The sequence below is a fragment of the Equus caballus genome, chromosome 25 (assembly GCF_041296265.1).
Source record: "Equus caballus isolate H_3958 breed thoroughbred chromosome 25, TB-T2T, whole genome shotgun sequence".
In the NCBI taxonomy this organism is placed as follows: domain Eukaryota; kingdom Metazoa; phylum Chordata; class Mammalia; order Perissodactyla; family Equidae; genus Equus; species Equus caballus.
This window is the reverse complement of record NC_091708.1, coordinates 35019689-35037700: the sequence shown is the minus strand read 5'-3', so window position 1 is coordinate 35037700 and position 18012 is coordinate 35019689. Positions and strand designations below refer to the sequence as shown.

Here is an 18012-nt window from a genome sequence, read left to right as displayed (position 1 = left end):
CAGTTAGGTGTTCGGGGCAGAGTAAGGGAGAAAACTAGGACGGTTGTCACACTAATTGGGTTTCTTTCAGTTCAAAGAAAAGATCAAGCCTGGTAGAGAAACATTCCTCCCAACACTAGCATGTTCTCCTACCTATGTTAAATGAGCATTTGGAGACCCATGTGATGCAAATTACGGAGCAATTAAATAATTACTGAAAGAATTCTCCTTAAAGAATTTTCCACCTCCACATTCAGAGATCTCCAAAATATATACCAGAGAAAGTAACCACCATGAAGATTCTTGATAAAAGATAAGAAGACTGTAAATAGTGCTTCCACAAGTGTGAGTGATTAGGGTTGTCCTAATAAAGAGAGAGAAAGGAAGCCCTGAGATTGATTAGGATAATAATGGAATGAGAAGACTTAGATTCATTAGATGTTTATGGAGCACTTACTGTGAACCACATATGTTCACATATTATTCAGAGTAATCCTATGATGATACTGTTCTTCCTATTTTAGAAATAAAGAAAACAGAACTCAGAGAGAAAGAATGTTCCTCAAGTCACCTAATGTGAAAGTGGTAGACTTGGTTCTGACCTGTAATTTCTGATTTTAAGTCTTGAGTTCTTATCACTAAAACACTAAATATTATTAGAACTGGGTATATGGGTGTTGGGGCATAGACTAACACAATTCAATCATTTCATTTTATAACTGGGGAAGCCAAAGCTCGGAGACATTAAGTGATCATACAGCTGTCACATAGTTCATTAGTGGCAAAGCCAGCACTGGAACCCAGGACTTGAAGCCCCACTCTTACTCTTCTATAGAACACTGTCTGTTGAAGTGTAGAGTATCAGATTATTTCCTCCGTATTTCATTCTACTAGACATAATGGATCCTATATTCTTGGGCTAGAGATATCTTTCATAGTTCCTTATAATTTGAGCTAAACAAAAATTGAGACTTTCATTTTCCTTTTATATGTATACAAGACCCCCACCTGTGAGCTTCTCTTAGGCATCCAGTGAGAATAAGTGAGAACCATTCTGAGAGTGGGTAGTAAACTACTCAGGGCATGGGCACTTCATGAAGATGCTAAGAGGATGCTTATATCACTGGTTCCCTCCCTGTCCTAGATGTCAATCTATTCTTTGGAATATAAACATGAGAAAAGGAGAAGTCTCAGGTTCAGGGAAGCTACAGCAGCTGGGCTCTCAAAGGGCCAATTTTCAACTCTCAGCTCTGAGTCCTGAAGACAGGACCCTAAGGTCCTGAGAAAGAGTGTTAGAGTGTTTTTCTTCTCAGTAGTTTTCCCAGTGCCTCTTTCATGTCCCTGTTTCTCAAGCTGTAGATGAAGGGGTTCAGCATGGGGGTCACCACTGTATACATTACTGAGAAGAATCTGTCCTTTCCACCCGAGGAGGATGATGGAGGACACAAATAGACCCCAATAGCTGTGCTGTAAAACAGAGAGACCACAGAGAGGTGGGAGGTGCAGTTAGAGAAGGCCCTTTGCTTACCTTTTGGGGAATCAATTCTCAGGATAGCCAATGCAATGTAAAAGTAAGACATAAGGATGCAGACAAAGGGTCCAATTAACAATGTTCCTGCCACAAGGATGAGCATCAGGTCATTGACATAAGTACTGGAGCAGGCCAGCTTCAGGAGTGGGACCAGATCACAGAAGAAGTGGGGGATGATACTGGGGCCACAGAAGGAAAGCCTGGTCACTAGGAGAGTATGCACTAGGGCATGGAAGGTAGTGACCAGCCATGACCCAGCCACCAACAGGACACAGCGTTGGTAGTTCATGGTCATGGTGTATTGGAGGGGGTAGCTGATGGCCATATAGCGATCAAGTGCCATCACAGCCAAGAGAAAATTGTCCAGATCTGCAAATAGGCCAAAGAAATAGAGCTGTGTCAGGCACCCACCATAAGAAATCAGTTTACTTCCTGAGCCAATATTGTCTAACATCTTGGGAATTACTGTAGAGATAAAACCAATGTCAGAGAAGGACAGGTTGGCCAGAAAAAGGTACATGGGAGTGTGTAGGTGCACATCAGAGCCAATGGCCAGGATAATGAACAGGTTTCCCACCACGGTGACCAGGTACATGCCTAAAAAGAGCACAAACAGGAGAAGTTGCTGCTTTGGCCACTCAGAGAGGCCCACGAGAAGAAATTCATAGTTGCTGGTCTGGTTTCTTCCGTCCATGTCTGGAATTCCATATGAAATAAATTTTATTACAATAGAAATAGCAGAAAAGTAAAATAATGCTGTGTTGAAATTACTTCGAACCCCTGTTTAAAAAAAATTCTGTTTTGGTAAAGCATGAATTTATAATTATGCATGTTAAAAAAACCTGTTTGGATCAGACTATTTGTAAAGATATAAATTGATATATAAAGATACTCGATCAGATATCTAAGGCTCCTTCAAACCATTTCAGCTACCCCCATGGAACGTGGCAGGTACTATGTAAAAGTGTGCTCTGCGTTGCACACATTCTATTGGTATACACTGTTTTTTTTTCACTGAATAATAATATAATTAAGTAAATAAAGTTTTACTTAATTAAAAATTAAAGTTAAATTAATATTATGTAATAATATGTAATAATTATAATTATAAATAGAATGTTATATGATTAAAAAATTTTTAAGGTAAAATTTCAGAACGTGTGTTTTATGATTCCATTTTTGTAAAATTAAAATGTAAATGTTTGTATATGAGTAAGAACACTGTCTGAAGGAACGAGTGCTAAAGGTCAATAGTAGTTACTTCTGGGAAGTGAATGTGGGTTGGAAGGTTGTGGGTGCCAACTTCTTGCACTACTCAGATTTTTGCCAGCACATATTATCTTTGTAATTAAAAGACTATTTTTAAAGTCTGATGGATGTGACTGGTTGAATTAATCCAAGCGATCATCCAGAAGCCAACATGGAGATTTCAGGAGACCCAAGTTAACCACAGTGTAATCTCTGACAAGCAAGTAGGAGGACAAAAATCAAATGCCTTTGACCCTGTTTGAACAAAAAAATGTTATGGATCAAGATTTTTCACCATATCTACTGCATTTAGGCCCCTTTTAATGTTCCCAGGTTTCCCAAAGAAAAGGCTGTAGGAAGTGCATAAAATACTGCTCCAACTTCCCCCCACATGGTTTGTAATTACTTGTGCTTTTTCTCTGACAACATTGATGCTCTCACTTACAGGGGCTTCTCCACCTAGTTTGGAACCTCTTCTTCCTGCCCCTGGGATTTAAAAACCTGAGTTTTAGACTATCTATTCCAGTTCCTGGGCCCTTTTTGCTCTAAAAAGTCTTCCTTATATTTATTTATTAGATTCATATATTGCAAACCTGATTAGAAGGCGTCAAATCCTTAGTTTGCCCTCAAAACTACAATTTAATTTGTTTCTAGAACTTTTATGGAAGAGGAGGTCTTGAGACCTGAATATATTTATTTTCCATAGCAGCCATAGGCAGGATACCCTAGAAATCTCGTAAGTGGGTAATACTGGACATTAAGTTAATCCAACCCATGGCCCTGGCTCTGACTCAATGAAAAAGTCAGAGGAATAATAATAGCCGACATTGGCTGAGCACTAGCCATGTGCCAGCCTCTGGATTCTCTTAGGTGACAACCCTGTGCAGCAGTGCCATGAATAGCTTTATTTTAAAGATGTGGAAACTGAGGCTCGGGGCAGTTAAGAAGCTTGCTGAAGGTCACACATTTAGGATTTGAAGTAAAATTTGTCTTAGTCAAAAGCCTAAGTTCTTAGTTCTGCTATGCCGCTTTCAATATTCACCAAACCACTTTTTCTGATCTAGTTCAGCATCCTGCACATTTCAATAAGGAGAAAGTTCACCCTCAGAGAACTCATTCCTTCCTTCCTTCACTCACCCCAACTTTATTGACATATAATTGAAAAATAAAAATTGTATGTGTTTGAGGTGTACAATGTGACGTTTTAATATTACACACATTGTAAAATGGTTACCACAATCAAATGAACACACCCATCACCTTGTGAAGTTTAAATATCCATTCAATTTGGCAGTTACACTTCTCACGGCAAATGAGGATATTAAAATATTTGGCTTATGGATCAATCTTTTGTGTGTGACTGAGGTGAATGAGTCTGCTTCAACCCAATCCAATGCTTGGATAAGACCCAGTTTCTATATTCACAAAGCTAATGACCTTGGACCATGGTTTTTACTGAGAGATCCAGACTCTTTGCTTTCTGGTATCTCTATCTTCTCTACCCCCCAAGCAACTGCGTCCAGATTCATGAGCTTAGCAAATAGCAGGAAGTACAGAGATATATTTTGTTATATTTGTTCAATTTTATCACCTTTACAGTAAGAGTGAGAATAAATGTACATTGATTCCAGTTGGCTCTTTTCTTGTTCAAAGGCTTTAGGAATCTCATTATTTAATAGAAACATACAGCCCGCTATAAACAGTTACACTGGTTCCAAATGTAAAATGTACAAAGATGAATTAGTTTATTCTGGGCAAATAAACTAATAAAACTTGAAATAAGTGACTTCGGGAAAAAGATGTGTCCTTTGGTTTCAACTTTATTGTTATGACAGGTGATCTAACACCCTGGCCAGTGTATCTAAGCTGGAGGAGTATATCACCGCTACGTGGGGAGCATTTCCTGTATCCTCCTCAAAATCTAATCCCCACTGTCTCTAGACACTTAAAACCACTGCATTAGACTCAATTATTTGTTTCTGAGGAGAATATTTAGGTTGCATAGAGTAAAGGAAAAAAAATGTTTAGTTTGCACTAAGAAAATCTTGATTCACCTTATGTAACAAACCTAAAATATGGCTTTGAATAATTCATTGAACTTCTCTGAACCTTAGCTTCCATCTCTGTAAAGGATAACTGAATCTATGTCATAGGCTGTTGTGATGCTCCTTATCGCCATCAGGAGAATGTCCAAGCTGTTTCTTATCATGACATAATCAGCCCCTCATGATTCTGTCTCCATCTGTCTATCCAAGGACACTTCCCCTTCCTGCCATGCCACCCCACATTCTCACCCATGAAACCGTTCACAGTCCTCAAACAACTCATCATGTCCTGCCTGCATGCTTTTGCTACTTATCTATTCCACCTTTCTGGATGTTTTCCTCCTCCTCCCCAGCCATCAAGAGCTCAGGTGTCAATAGCTGAAAATATTTTACATCCTCCTGTGGGAGTTCATTGCCTTATCCTCTGTGCTCCCATAGCCTTTTATATGGGTCTCTGGTAGAACACTTGACATATTGCCTTATGATTAATTGCTTATCCCTATTAGACTCTGTGTCCCTCAATGCTAGGGACTCATTTTTCATCTTGTTTTTTCTTAGTATATACTTGGTAATCATCTATTGAATAAAATAGTGGACAAATAGGCAATAAAATGATTTTTAAAGCTATGATGAAACTGTATGGTATTATTATTTAGCCACTAGCATTGCCTTTACTTATAGAGATAGTTAATAAAACGATGACCCTTACGTGAATATCTTAAGCTGCCTATGATGCATTTTAGTACCGAGAATGTGTTCAAAATTGTTTCTGAAAATGAAAAGAAGTATTGTGGATGTTGAATTCGTAAGTCTAATAAACTGAATATTTTCACAAACACTGAATGCATGGGTTGTTTATATTGTACATTTGAACTAAATATTGTTTTGTTTTAATTTAAACAGAAAGCAGGGGAAATTAATGCTTGCCATTCAGATTTAATATGAGCAGATCTGCTCACGGGTCTCAATCTGTTCCTTTGTGCCCCTTCTCAATGCTGAGAAATAATCCCCGAAATCTCTTGCTTTTCTATATTTAAAAAAATCCAACCTGACCTGATATGCTCCATCCACACGTCAAACCCCTCTCAGGAGTATATGGAGATTTCAGGAAACTGTGATTTCAGGGTTCAGGGGGTTAGGTTTGTAACCTGAAGAAATAGTTCTCTGGATCAAAGCTACCAAGCCACTCTACACTTTAGGGACGAAAGGATGTTAAGCCATCTAACACAACTCTTTATTTTATGAATGAGAAAACAGAATCTCAAAGAGCTGCTCTAATCAGTCCAAGTTCAGCACTACAACTGATACCAAAAACAGGATTCCTGAACCTATTTTCAGTGGACAATTCTGCTTCTCTTGACTGACTGAGAAGAGGTAAGTGTGGCCAATGACTTACGGTCAGTCTTGAGTCGGGTCAAGAGGTGCTCCTCATTTCTTCATGTTAAGATAGAAATTTGACTCTTCTGCTCTCATTTCTCACTTGTAAAGAGTAGAGAAGCCATATTTTAAGGTCAGATGAAAAGACAGCATCTTACCTGCTATTTAAGACAGAAGGGATCACTGGTATATGGACCCCTCATCTGCTCTTAGGAAGGAGAAATGAGAACAGGCCATCTCAGATGTTGAGTCAGCCAGACTGATTAGGAATCCAGGAAAAAAGAGATTATCTACATGCAGTTTCTGGCACAATCCCCAGAGCTCCCTGCTGGAAGTTGCAGAGACGTCTGGGATTATCAGTCTCTAAAGTATTCATTTTGGGCAAAATCTTTGTTCATTGCCCAAGCCCAGTCCTCAAACTCTAAATGAACTTCTCTGTGACTTTGTGAAGTTTGCTTATCCCCTTGGACTTTGTCTTTCTCAGGTAAATAAGTCAGAAAACAAAACGTTCTCTCACAATAGAAATCTTAGCGTTAACACTTTTGTCATGCTAGGGTGTGTGAAGTTGTTTGTCATCGTTTTACTTTGCATTTTCCTGATCCTTAAGGATGTTGAGCATATTTTCATGCACTTACTGGCCATTCTTATATCTTCCATTTATGAAGAATCTTCCATTTTTATTGGATTGATTCTCTTTTGATAATGACATGTAGGAATTTTTAATTCATGTATTCTGGATATGAATCCTTCATCTGCTATATATAGTGAATATTTTCTCTAGTCTGTGAACTTGATTTTTTTAAAGTGTCTTTTGATAGACAGAAGATTTTAATTTAGATGAAGTCCAATTACACATTTTTTTCTTTTTTGGATAATATTTTATGTGGGCTGTTTATGAAATATATTTATCTCAAAGTTGTGAAGATATTCTTCAACATTTTCTTCTAGGAGCTTTAAAACTTAGATTTTACAATATAAATTTTTTTTTCAATTAACCAGGTAAATGTAGGTCTATGTCTGGACTCTGTTATGTTTCAATAATTTATTGTCTATCTTCATGCAAATATTGCACTATTTTGCATATTGTAGCTTTAACTTTTGCATATTGTATCTTTAGTAAGTTTAAAATCTCTTACTGTCCTTTTAATGTTTCTATTACTTTTGATGATATCCTCTTTGCCATTTCTGAAAGTATGATTTTTGTTCTCTCCTTTAAACTCAATCCGTCTTGCTAGGGGTTTGTTAATTTTAGTAATCTTTTCAAAAGATCAATTTTGGTTTAGTTGGTGTTTTCTCTATGATATACTTAATTTTATTTTATTGTTTTCCCATTTGTCTTTATTATTTTCTTCCTTCTATTTTCTGTGGGTTTAAATTCCTTTTATTTTCTTACCTACTTGATGCAGAAGCATATACCTTTGATTTTTCACTTTTTTCTTTCATATGTATTTAAAGATAGAAATTTTCTCTCAAACATTCTATTAGTTGCATCTTACAAATTTTGTATGTTATATTTTTATTACTGTCAGTTTTTTAATATTTTCTAATTTCATTGATATTTGTTATTTGGACTATTTAGAAATGTCTGTCTTTATTTCCAAATAATTGGTGATTTACTGTTTATTTTTGTTATTGTTCTGTTGAATTCCATTGTTCTTAAAGATCATACTTTGTGTTATTTCAATTCTTTGAAGTTTATTCAGGCTATTGTGTAAACCATCATGTAGTCATTCTTGTTATATATTTCATGAGCAAAAAATAAAAGCATATCCTTCAGTTGTCAAGTGCATGGTCTATTGTGGTGAATGTTCCATGTGGGCCTGAAAGAAATGTATGTTTTGACCTTGTTGCTTTTAGTGTTCAATAATTGCCAATTAGGTCAGGCTGGTTAATAGTGATGTAAAAATCTTCATATCCCTGTTGATTATCTACTTGTCATGTCAGTTACCAATGTTGATTATCTACTTGTCATGTCAGTTACCAAGAGAGAGATGTTAAAATCTCCAATCATGTATTTGTCTATATGGCCTTTTAGTTGTCAATTTTGGCTTCATGTGTTTTGGAGCTCAGTTTTTAGGTTCATACACATTTAGGGTTGTTTTGCCTTCTTTATTATCTCTGAAGAAGATATACACATGGCCAATAAGTACATGAAAAGATGCTCAACATCATTCGTCACTAGAGAACTAAAAATCAAAACCACAATGAGACACCACTTCATACCTCTACGATGACAAAAATCAAAAAGAAGGACAATATCAAGTGTTGGTGAGGATGTGGAGAAGTTGGAACCCTTATACATACATGGTTAAAATGTAAAATTGTGTGGCTAATTTGGAAAACAGATTGGTAGTTCCTCAAAAGGTTAAATATGGAGTTACATATAACCCCACGAAGTTCAATCTTAGATATATATCAAATAGAAATGAAAAACTTGCACATAAATGTTCCTAGCAGGATTATTCATAATAGCCAAAAAAATTAGAAGCAATCCAATGTCTATCAACTGAGGAATGGATAAATAAAATGTAGTCAATCCATATAAGGAAATACTATTTGGCAATGAAAAGGAATGCAGTACTGATGCATGCTACAGCTTTTTAATTTAAGGATGACAGTTGTTACCAAGCTGTTTTATATGTTCAATGACAACCCAAGCACCATAACAACAGTTTTGTTTTGTTTGTGTCAGGCAGAATCTATAATTTGAATGGAAATGCAAAGGGAAAATATAGTCAAGATAACTTTTATTAGGTCATTTGATTTATGAAAAAGACAGTACTTCAGTGGGGAAAGAATGCAATTTTTAGTAAATTCTTATGTATCTATTGGATATCCATATGGGAAAAATTAATCTGGGTCCATATCTTAAAACATACACAAAAGTCTCACAGGCTTGCAGTGAACATCACAGTGTTATGGAAGGGTTTAGAATTTCACTTAATACATACAGAAGCGTTAATACACAGAATTCAGAGAGCAAGTGGGGGAAAATACAAGAATTAAGTGAAGAAAAAGATGAGAGGAAACTTAAAATGAAACTGGGAGAAGAATGGTGTCAGTGATAAGAGTTGTCTAAGTTACAACTATTTTAAAGGACACGTATTTTATTGCCCCCATCAGTGCCCCTGACAGTGCAATTGAATTAACGACACCAAGGGATGTTCTCGGTCCTGAAAATTTTCTGAAAAGCATGCTTCATATCCTTATTCCTCAGGCTGTAGATGAATGGGTTCAGCATGGGTGTGACCACCATGTACATCAAAGAAGCAATCATGTCCTTATCTTTGGAGCTGCCTGATGAGGGGAAATAATAAACACCTGCAATTGTCCCATAGTATAAAAACACTACAAAGAGGTGGGAGCCACATGTAGACAAAGCTTTAGAGACTCTTTTTAAGGAGGGGAGCTTCAGGATGATGAGTGCCATGCGGATATATGAGCCTAAGATAACACTCAACGGCAGGATGAAGATCAATCCTCCTTCAGTGAGGATGAGAAGTTCATTGAGGGAGGTGTCTGAGCAGGAGGACTTGAGCACAACAGCAAGATCACAAAAGAAGTGGGGGATGGTAGTCCCTGCACAGAAGGATAACTGGTCAATGAAGAGGGTGTGCAACAGGGCTTGAGCACAAGAGGAGACCCAGCATCCAGCCACTAGGATGATACAGAGCTCATTCCTCATGATGGTGGTGTAGTGGAGAGGGTGACAGATGGCCACATATCTGTCATATGCCATCACTGCAAGAAGAAAGCTGTCAAGGCAACCAAAGAATATAAAGAAATAGACCTGTAAAATGCACTCTGCATATGTGATAGATTGACATTGAATCTGCATGTTTATCAGCATCTTAGGGACAGTGATAGATGAAAAGGAAATGTCAGAGAAGGCTAGATGGCTGAGGAAGAAGTACATGGGAGTGTGGAGGCAAGAGTCCAGCCTGATGAGCAGGATGATAAGCAGGTTCCCCAGCACTGTGGTCAGGTACATGCATAGAAATAAGGCAAAGAACAGGCCCTGCTGCTCTGGTGGGATGCGGAGCCCCAGGAGGAGGAACTCAGACACTCTGCTCTGGTTCTCAGGCCTCATATTGTGCTTTTAGATACTGGGGATAGAGAAGAGTTACAAATATTGGAAAAGATGATAGGGAAACATTCCATAATGTAATTTTCTGAGAAAACAATGAATTTTTAACCATATTCCTATTAATTTCTCACAGCTGTGGATGCACGCATATTCCCTCTATTGCAGTCTGGCTCCAGGAAAACATCACGCCCAAAATCAGCCAAGACCTCATTGCACAGAAGCAAGAGGGTGTTAACTGTTTTATTCAACCATTATTTATTGAACATTGAGCCTGAAAACAGCCCTCTGCTAAGGACTGAGAATGGAGCAGTGGACAAGAAAAGCAAGATCATTCTCTTCTATGAGTATATTTTTAATGAGAAGACTGGGATAATTTGTGACTCTGAGACAGAGCTGCCTATAATAGTTCACTATGGCAGAAATAGTAGATGAGCCTCTGCAAACCAGTACCAGTTGTTTCCGCCTTAAAGTAACATGAGACTCCAGTGCTGAGGCGGTGTTGTTGGAGTGTTGTCACACTCCTCCTGTGAACCTGGCCAGCTCTCTTTGACCTACAGCTTTAAACTCATGGTCACTCTAGAAGTGGGAGGTCATCTAAAGCTGCTTGATGCCAGAATAGCTCCCAAAGCAGAATAGTCCACGAACTGTCTTTCAAAATAGTGGGGTACGTTGTGGGGCTTATATTCTGTGCTGGGTACTATGCTAAGGGATTTACATGCATTTCCTAATTAAATCCATGAACAAGATAAAAATCTTCATTGCTGTGCTAAGAAGTAGTGTTGTCTTCCCATTGAAGCTGTCTGAAAATAGAAACATAAATGTTATAAATTCCATAGGCATACAACAGTAGCTGTCAGAGATGGAAATGCATACATATCCATATACATATAAGGGAATATATGTATATATATGTATATTTATATACACACATTTATGATGTGGATATATGCATACGTATATACATATAGATGGAATATATATAAAGATATATATTGTGTATAAATATTCCTGTATATATCAATATAGTCCTATATATATATAAACACACAAATATATATGGAATATTACATAGGACAATACATATATATAATTGCCATTTTCTGTAGGTTAAAAATGATCAAACATTGAGTGCTTCATGTAGTTCAATCTAATATTATTGTGTAATCAGAACCCACGCTTTTAACTGGAGCTCTCTTGTTTCATTAGTTATGAGCACTAGACATTTTGCATTACTTTAGAGCTGCCAGGAAACTTCAGTTGTCCAAAATTTTCTTAGTGCCCTGCCCAGATAATTTCTTTCATTCATATTTGTCTATTTTCCAATTGACAGAAGGCTCTCACATACATTAACTTCTGTTCATGCCATAAACATTTATTGAGGATCTATAAGCTTTCATTAGAGATATGAAAACCAAGGCCAAAGAGCTACATAACTTTCCCAAGTTCTTTCTGCCATTTGCTGAGGGTTCTGCACTCTGACTTCATACAGCATGATGTCTAACGTTTCTTTGCCTGAGATGTTAGATGAAAGTGAAAAGTTACAAAACTCTGAGTGACTCAATCACGCTCACATGTATGAAAATGAGAGCAGACCCTTTCAGGAAACAGTCACTTGGGGCGTTGGTTATCTCATTGTTACTCCAGAAGGAGGTCACTTAAGGAAATATTTGAGGTCATAGGTGCAAATCACAATCCTCCAAACACACATACAAATATCACACACACATACACAAACACACACACACAAACTTTGCTGATTTGAGCATTCCAGTCACCTGTGACCAGTTCCCATCTTAAAGGAAGGATGGCCACTATGTGGTTCAGTTCATAAACACTCATATACATACATACAAGTCATAAATAACATGCAAGGTAAGACATACACAATACACAATAAGGTATCACCCACAAATACACTCACAATGCACCACTGACACACAGGCATGACACACCTGGCAAAACACACAACTCACATACCACATATACACAACTCATTACTATTTATATCACCAATAACACCCAAGACCACATACACAATTCAAAAATCTTGCAAGAAACATACACCAACAACACACATGCACACCCAGCCACACATTCACTACACCAAGAAGTGCACACACTCCCATTACTGAGAGATGTGCTTCACCCCTTTCTGACCCACACCCCTCCCGGGGGAAGGTAATCAGCATGGGGCAGTTAAGCCTTTTCACATAGTCACAGTCATTAAACCACTAACAACCCATGCAAGTGGTAACATACACAATATAACATACAAAAGCAAACAATATACTTTCTTGCTCTCATACATGAGTGAGTCACCACACACATAGCTCACACATACACTAGCACACAGCTGGGTAAAGGTTTGAACACCCTCTGACCTGGGTTCCTTAATAAGGCTGGGCATCTTTTTCTCCAGCAGCAGAGACAACAATCTCACTCCTGATGCTTACCTCTCATCTGCTCAGCTGTAATGCCCACCCAGTGGGAGAAATGCCCCTATCATAACAACAGGAGTCAGATATTTAAGATTGAAGGCACGAATCAGGGGTTCCCAATCACACACTAGGAGGCTGATAACTTGGTCTACAGACACTAAAACAGAGCCCAGGTTGGGTCTAACTCAGGAAATGAATCAGGCTGTGAGTCAGATACCTAGTACACACACACACTCATGCAACTATCAAACAACACGAGCACAACCATACACAATACATGCAGACACACACCCATGAACACAAAGGCACACAAACCCAGAAGCACACAGGTGGATCCGTCGTCAAGTGCAGATTTCTAGCTCCTTCTGACCTGTGCTCATTATTGATGAGTTCAGACACCTCTTCCAGACTGTTACTCAAATCCTCAGCTTCTCTTCATAATAAAGGAGGAGCCATGGTGGATTAATTGGCCAATTTCTCACTGCCGTTTGGGGATCTGTGGCTCCAGGAGCCAGAGGGACTGAAGTCAAGGGATCAGCGTCCCTAATGCCAGGGATGTCTTGGAACCCTTTCTTCTTGGGCATGGTTCCAAGTTCAAACTTTTCTTGGGCATGCTTCCATCTGGGATTCAGAATTTTTTCAAAACTTCAATTTTTGAATGATTTCAGACTTAGAAAAAAGTTGTACAGATGATAGAATGAATTCCTGTATGCCCTTCACCTACCCTCCACAAAGGCTAACGTTTTACTGTGTTTCCCTCATTACATTTGTGGACGTGTGTGTGTGTGCATGTGTGCATGTTTTTGTGTGTATGTGCATATCGAATATTCAGGCCATAGATCTTTGGTAGGCATACTATAGTGTATATCAACAGAAGGCACATGATTTTGTTCAGATGTCAGAAGTTGATGACACTTTACACAGGAAGAGAATTTAAGAGAAAGTTTATTTCTCACAGGAAGCCTTCCTGGAGAGAGCTGGATGGTGCAAACAGGCCCATGTTGGCTTGTGAAAAGCAGAGGGAATGGATTTGGGACTTTGTTATAATTAAGAGAAAGGGATGGGGAAAAGCTTCTCCTGGAGAAACTGACCATGTGCTATGCTATCTGAGCAACTCTGCCTGTGTTGTTTATCTACATGTAGCACTCTTAAGGGAACAAATATCCCTTTGATTGGTCAACAGATAACCTAAGGCTGGTGATTATCAGCAACCACAGTTGTCGGAGTGCTCTGCCTCTCATCTAGGGCTTCGAGGGCTGTGGTAGTTTGAGTCACATATTTGGATAATTTTTTGGACATTTCCTGATTGGCATCAATTATTTTATTTTGTTGTGTAATGTTGTGGCCTGCAAGGCAGCGCCAGTTGACCCCCAATGTGGTCAGCAGAATAAAGGCGATTGGCAGAAATATAACACACTTGGTGGTGAGAATAAAGTTGCTGAGCTTTGTTTAGGGGCAGGAGCCCAAAATGCAGATAGTGCAAGTCAAATTGTGAGAAGAAGCCTGAATTAGAGGAATAAATTAGTGCAGGAGGGACGGATACTGGGGGAATAAAAGAATAACCCTCACGGGCTAAAATCTTAGACTTAGCATTTGGCATGGGCAACAAAGAGCTAACATGTTGCCAGTAAGCATTTTGATCAGGACATAATATGGGGCTATACCGGATAGTCTGAGTTAGTATTTTATAGGAAATACTTGGAGAACAACCAAGGTTTAGGCTCAGAGATATGGCCCACCAGATAGATGGATAGGCAGTGTGTTGTATTATTGTGAAGGTTTAAGATCAGTTAGATAAGCTAAGACATGGTCAAACAGTTGAGAGGGTGCCTTATGGCATTCCCAGAAATTCATATGCTTTAAAACATGGCTGTTCACTCAGTAAAGGTTACATAAAAATTGTTTTGTACTGCAACATTGAGTTTTAGTGGTATATCAGAGCGTGGAGCTAGAAGTGCGGAGAACTGGGGAAGGAATAGGAAATACAAGGATGGAAGGAGAGGGGAGAGTAGCTTGTGATAGTTGGGGTTGGATTGGGAAAGAAGGGATAGGACGAGCAGGAGGGGGTTTAGAGAGTGAAGGGAGTATTGGACAGAAGATATGCAGAGGACTCAAGATGGAGGAAACTTCCACCTGGATGAGTCCAATGGGTGGATCAAGGTCACCATCACAGATGATTCCAGCTGTGGGTCTGATGTCATCATCAGGGTTCAGTCTAGCTGCGGATCTGATGTTATCATCAGAGAGGGGTCCAGCTGCAGGTCTGATGTCATTATCAGGGATGTGTCCATCTGTGGGTCTGATGTCACCATCAGGGATGGGTCCAGCTAGGAGTCTGCTGTCATCATCAGAGATGGGTCCAGCTGTGGGTCAGATATCATCTGGTGGTCCACCAGGCCACCATGGTGTTTGTTGAGGGTGCGGTCATGGATCTTCCTTGGTTTATAATGATTTTGGACTGAATTTAGGATTTTGAGGCATAAAGTGGTCATGAAGTCACAGAAATGTACAAATGTAGTTGGAAAATGTGGGACTCAATGAGCCAGGAAAGATGCTGCTATATTGGCATTGCACTGAAGATATAATAATTCCAAAGGGGCTCATTGCATGCATCCTCACATTAGGTTTCCCACTGCCCTTTAAATAATGGTCTGGCATTTTGAGAGGCAAGATCTGAGCATAGTGGCATTAATTCAAGAGGCTTAACAGTGGGGCATGGAGCAAGCAAATGCGCTACCTCCTGTATGATGTGACTCCCTTGTGAGATTAGGATGGTCAATAGCTTTAAACACTGTAGAAAAATTTCTCAGCAAAATGGGACTGCAATTATGGCATCATCTAATGATTGGCTGTGGCAGTGGTGTTGAAAGGCCCACATAACTATGAGTGGAAGGATGGGTGAAATATAGCCCAGAGGGTGTCACGTTGCCAGGTGCAGTCCACCTGTCAACTTGCAGTGTGCTAGGCCAAAGTTATTATCCAAAGTAGTCATATCCAAGCTATGAAAATCCAGAAGGATAAGTAATAGTAATAATTTGTAACATGAAATAATTTGTACTATATGGGTGCTATGACCTGAGGCACTGGGGGGCTGCTGACTAATATAAGCATAGTGTGGACCAGTTGATATTCCCTTTCCAGATCTATTTGACTCAGAGTTACCTGCATTCCTTAACGGGAGATGCTCTTGGATGAGACTAATTTTAACCTTTCTCTACCTCTCTCTGCTGTCCACAATGTTGCAGGTGTGAGTTGAAGCAATGATCTCAACTTTCTGAGTGACATCATGATCGGCATTATTAATTAAATATCCTTTAGAGTCAGAAAATTTTGGCAGAGCTTGCTACTTAGGAAAATCATCAAGGTGTCAGAATAGCTCTAGTGTACAGCTAGAGGGGCATTAAATAGTGGGCGGTGTATAACTAACAATCTGTCATCAGTCTGGCTTCCAACCCAGTTGGAATGGGATCAAGGCTGAAAAGGGATAGTTGAAAGGGGAGTTGATGAAAGGAATTCCTAGTTCAAAGTCATCTTCAAAAGCCATGACATGTGAGATGCTACCACAGAGGGCAATGAAAGGCAATTAGGGTGTTTTCAGCACATGTTGACATGGAGTAGAGAGTCAGAATTTAGTATAATGAAGGCCATTGACAGGAAGGATATCCATTTAGAAGACTGTATGTTATTTTGTAATATCAGTAAGGTTAGTTTAAGCAAGTCATTGTGGTATTCCATAAAACCAGCAGTCAGGGACCTGAAGGGAAGGTAGAAATTCCACTGAATGCTTTGTCCAAGAGCCTAATGTTGTACATTTATAAGAAGTAAAGTGAGTGCCTTTGTCACTGTCAGCATTATTTTGAATTCCAAAAGGAATGAGGAGTGGTTTAATGAGGCCCTGTATGGTAGCTTGAGCAGTGGCAGGTCTCGTGGGGTGGGTGAGTAAGATGCCAATGTAGATATCTACCAAAGTCAAGACATAACTAGTGGCACTGGCAGTTGGGGGCAGTGGCTCAACAAAATCTATTTGCCAATGACTGTATGGAATCTCCGTGGAATGTCACCCCAGGGATTATATAGCTAATGATGCGTCTTCTCACACAGCGTGCATAGATTTCTTACCATGGGGTCCATGACAGAAGAGACGGAATACTCTGCATGCAATCCAAGACTCAAGGGCAGAGGCTCCCCTATGATCTGATGTTTCATAGGTCAACTGAGTCAAAAGGAAAGGAATGCAATCTGGAATGTCATCTGAGGTTCCTACCCTGGTCTCTAAAATTTTTGTACCAGCTCTGGCATTAGATTGGGACATGGTAGAATGAGCCTTAGTGTGGGCAGAGACACGTGTGATCTTAATTTATATCTTTGATATTTGAGAGGCAAGGAATTCTCAGAGTTCTTTACCCAAAAGTGGGCAACTCTGAATGAGAAATTGTTGTTGCCATTGGTCAGACCAAATGCTTAGACCATTGGAAATGGCCAATTGCTGAAGATGTGTAATTGGTGTCAACTGTTGCCCAGGGAATCCTCCAATTCCAAGATGACTGCCTAGGGTTCTGCCAATTCTGCTGACCCTTGGATCCCATCCTTGACTGGTGATATCCCAGTTGAGGGATGAAAAGTAGCAGCCCTCTGCTGAGCTCTATCATGTGTGATGGTGGTGCTACCATTCATATAACATGTGAACTCTCTTTGCTGTTCACTTAGTTGATACCAAGGGGCTCCCTAAGTAGCCAAGGGATCCAGGAGAAGGGTCACCTGACCTCCTCTGGCACTGAGATATCTGTCAAGGAACTGAGAACAGGGGAGGCTACCTTCTGGAATATGCTAGAGGGCTCAGGTTTGCTCCATCTTGTAGATACCATTTCCATTTCAGCCACAAGGCGTCCATGTCCATGCTGAGCTTCTAAGATGCTGCCCAAAGTGGGCAACTGGGTACATAGTTTCAGATCTTGTGAGAACCTCTGTTTCCAAGACAGCCCAGTATACAGCCAGAAATTGCTGCTCTAATGGTGTGTAACACGGGGCCTAAGCAGGAAATTTTTGTACCAGAACATCATGGGAAACTTACAGCTATTGTGGGTGGTTCAGAGACACCAAGAAACATAGGAGGTGGTTGCCAGAGCTTCTATTGTAAAGGAGTCTCCAGGAGGTACTAAAGGAAGTTTCTGTCATATAGCCACCTGTACCAAATCTAGGGCCTTCTGTTGTAATGGGCCCCATTCAAAGTGGGCTGATTTGCTTGTGATTGCATAAATGGGCCTTAGTAGTATTTGTAAATGAGGAATATGCTGCCTTCAGAACCCA

The 18012-nt window shown here is 39.5% G+C and overlaps 1 protein-coding gene and 1 pseudogene across 1 annotated transcript; both read right to left on the bottom strand.

Annotated features, from left to right (window-relative positions):
• On the bottom strand, positions 1272-2204 carry OR1H1P (olfactory receptor family 1 subfamily H member 1, pseudogene; annotated as a pseudogene).
• LOC138920808 (olfactory receptor 1J4-like) lies at positions 8911-11048 on the bottom strand. Its single transcript, XM_070251704.1, has one exon. The coding sequence runs from the start codon at positions 10268-10270 to the stop codon at positions 9326-9328; it is 945 nt and encodes a 314-aa protein (XP_070107805.1). The 5' UTR covers positions 10271-11048; the 3' UTR covers positions 8911-9325.
• Positions 11049-18012: the final 6964 nt, after the last annotated feature.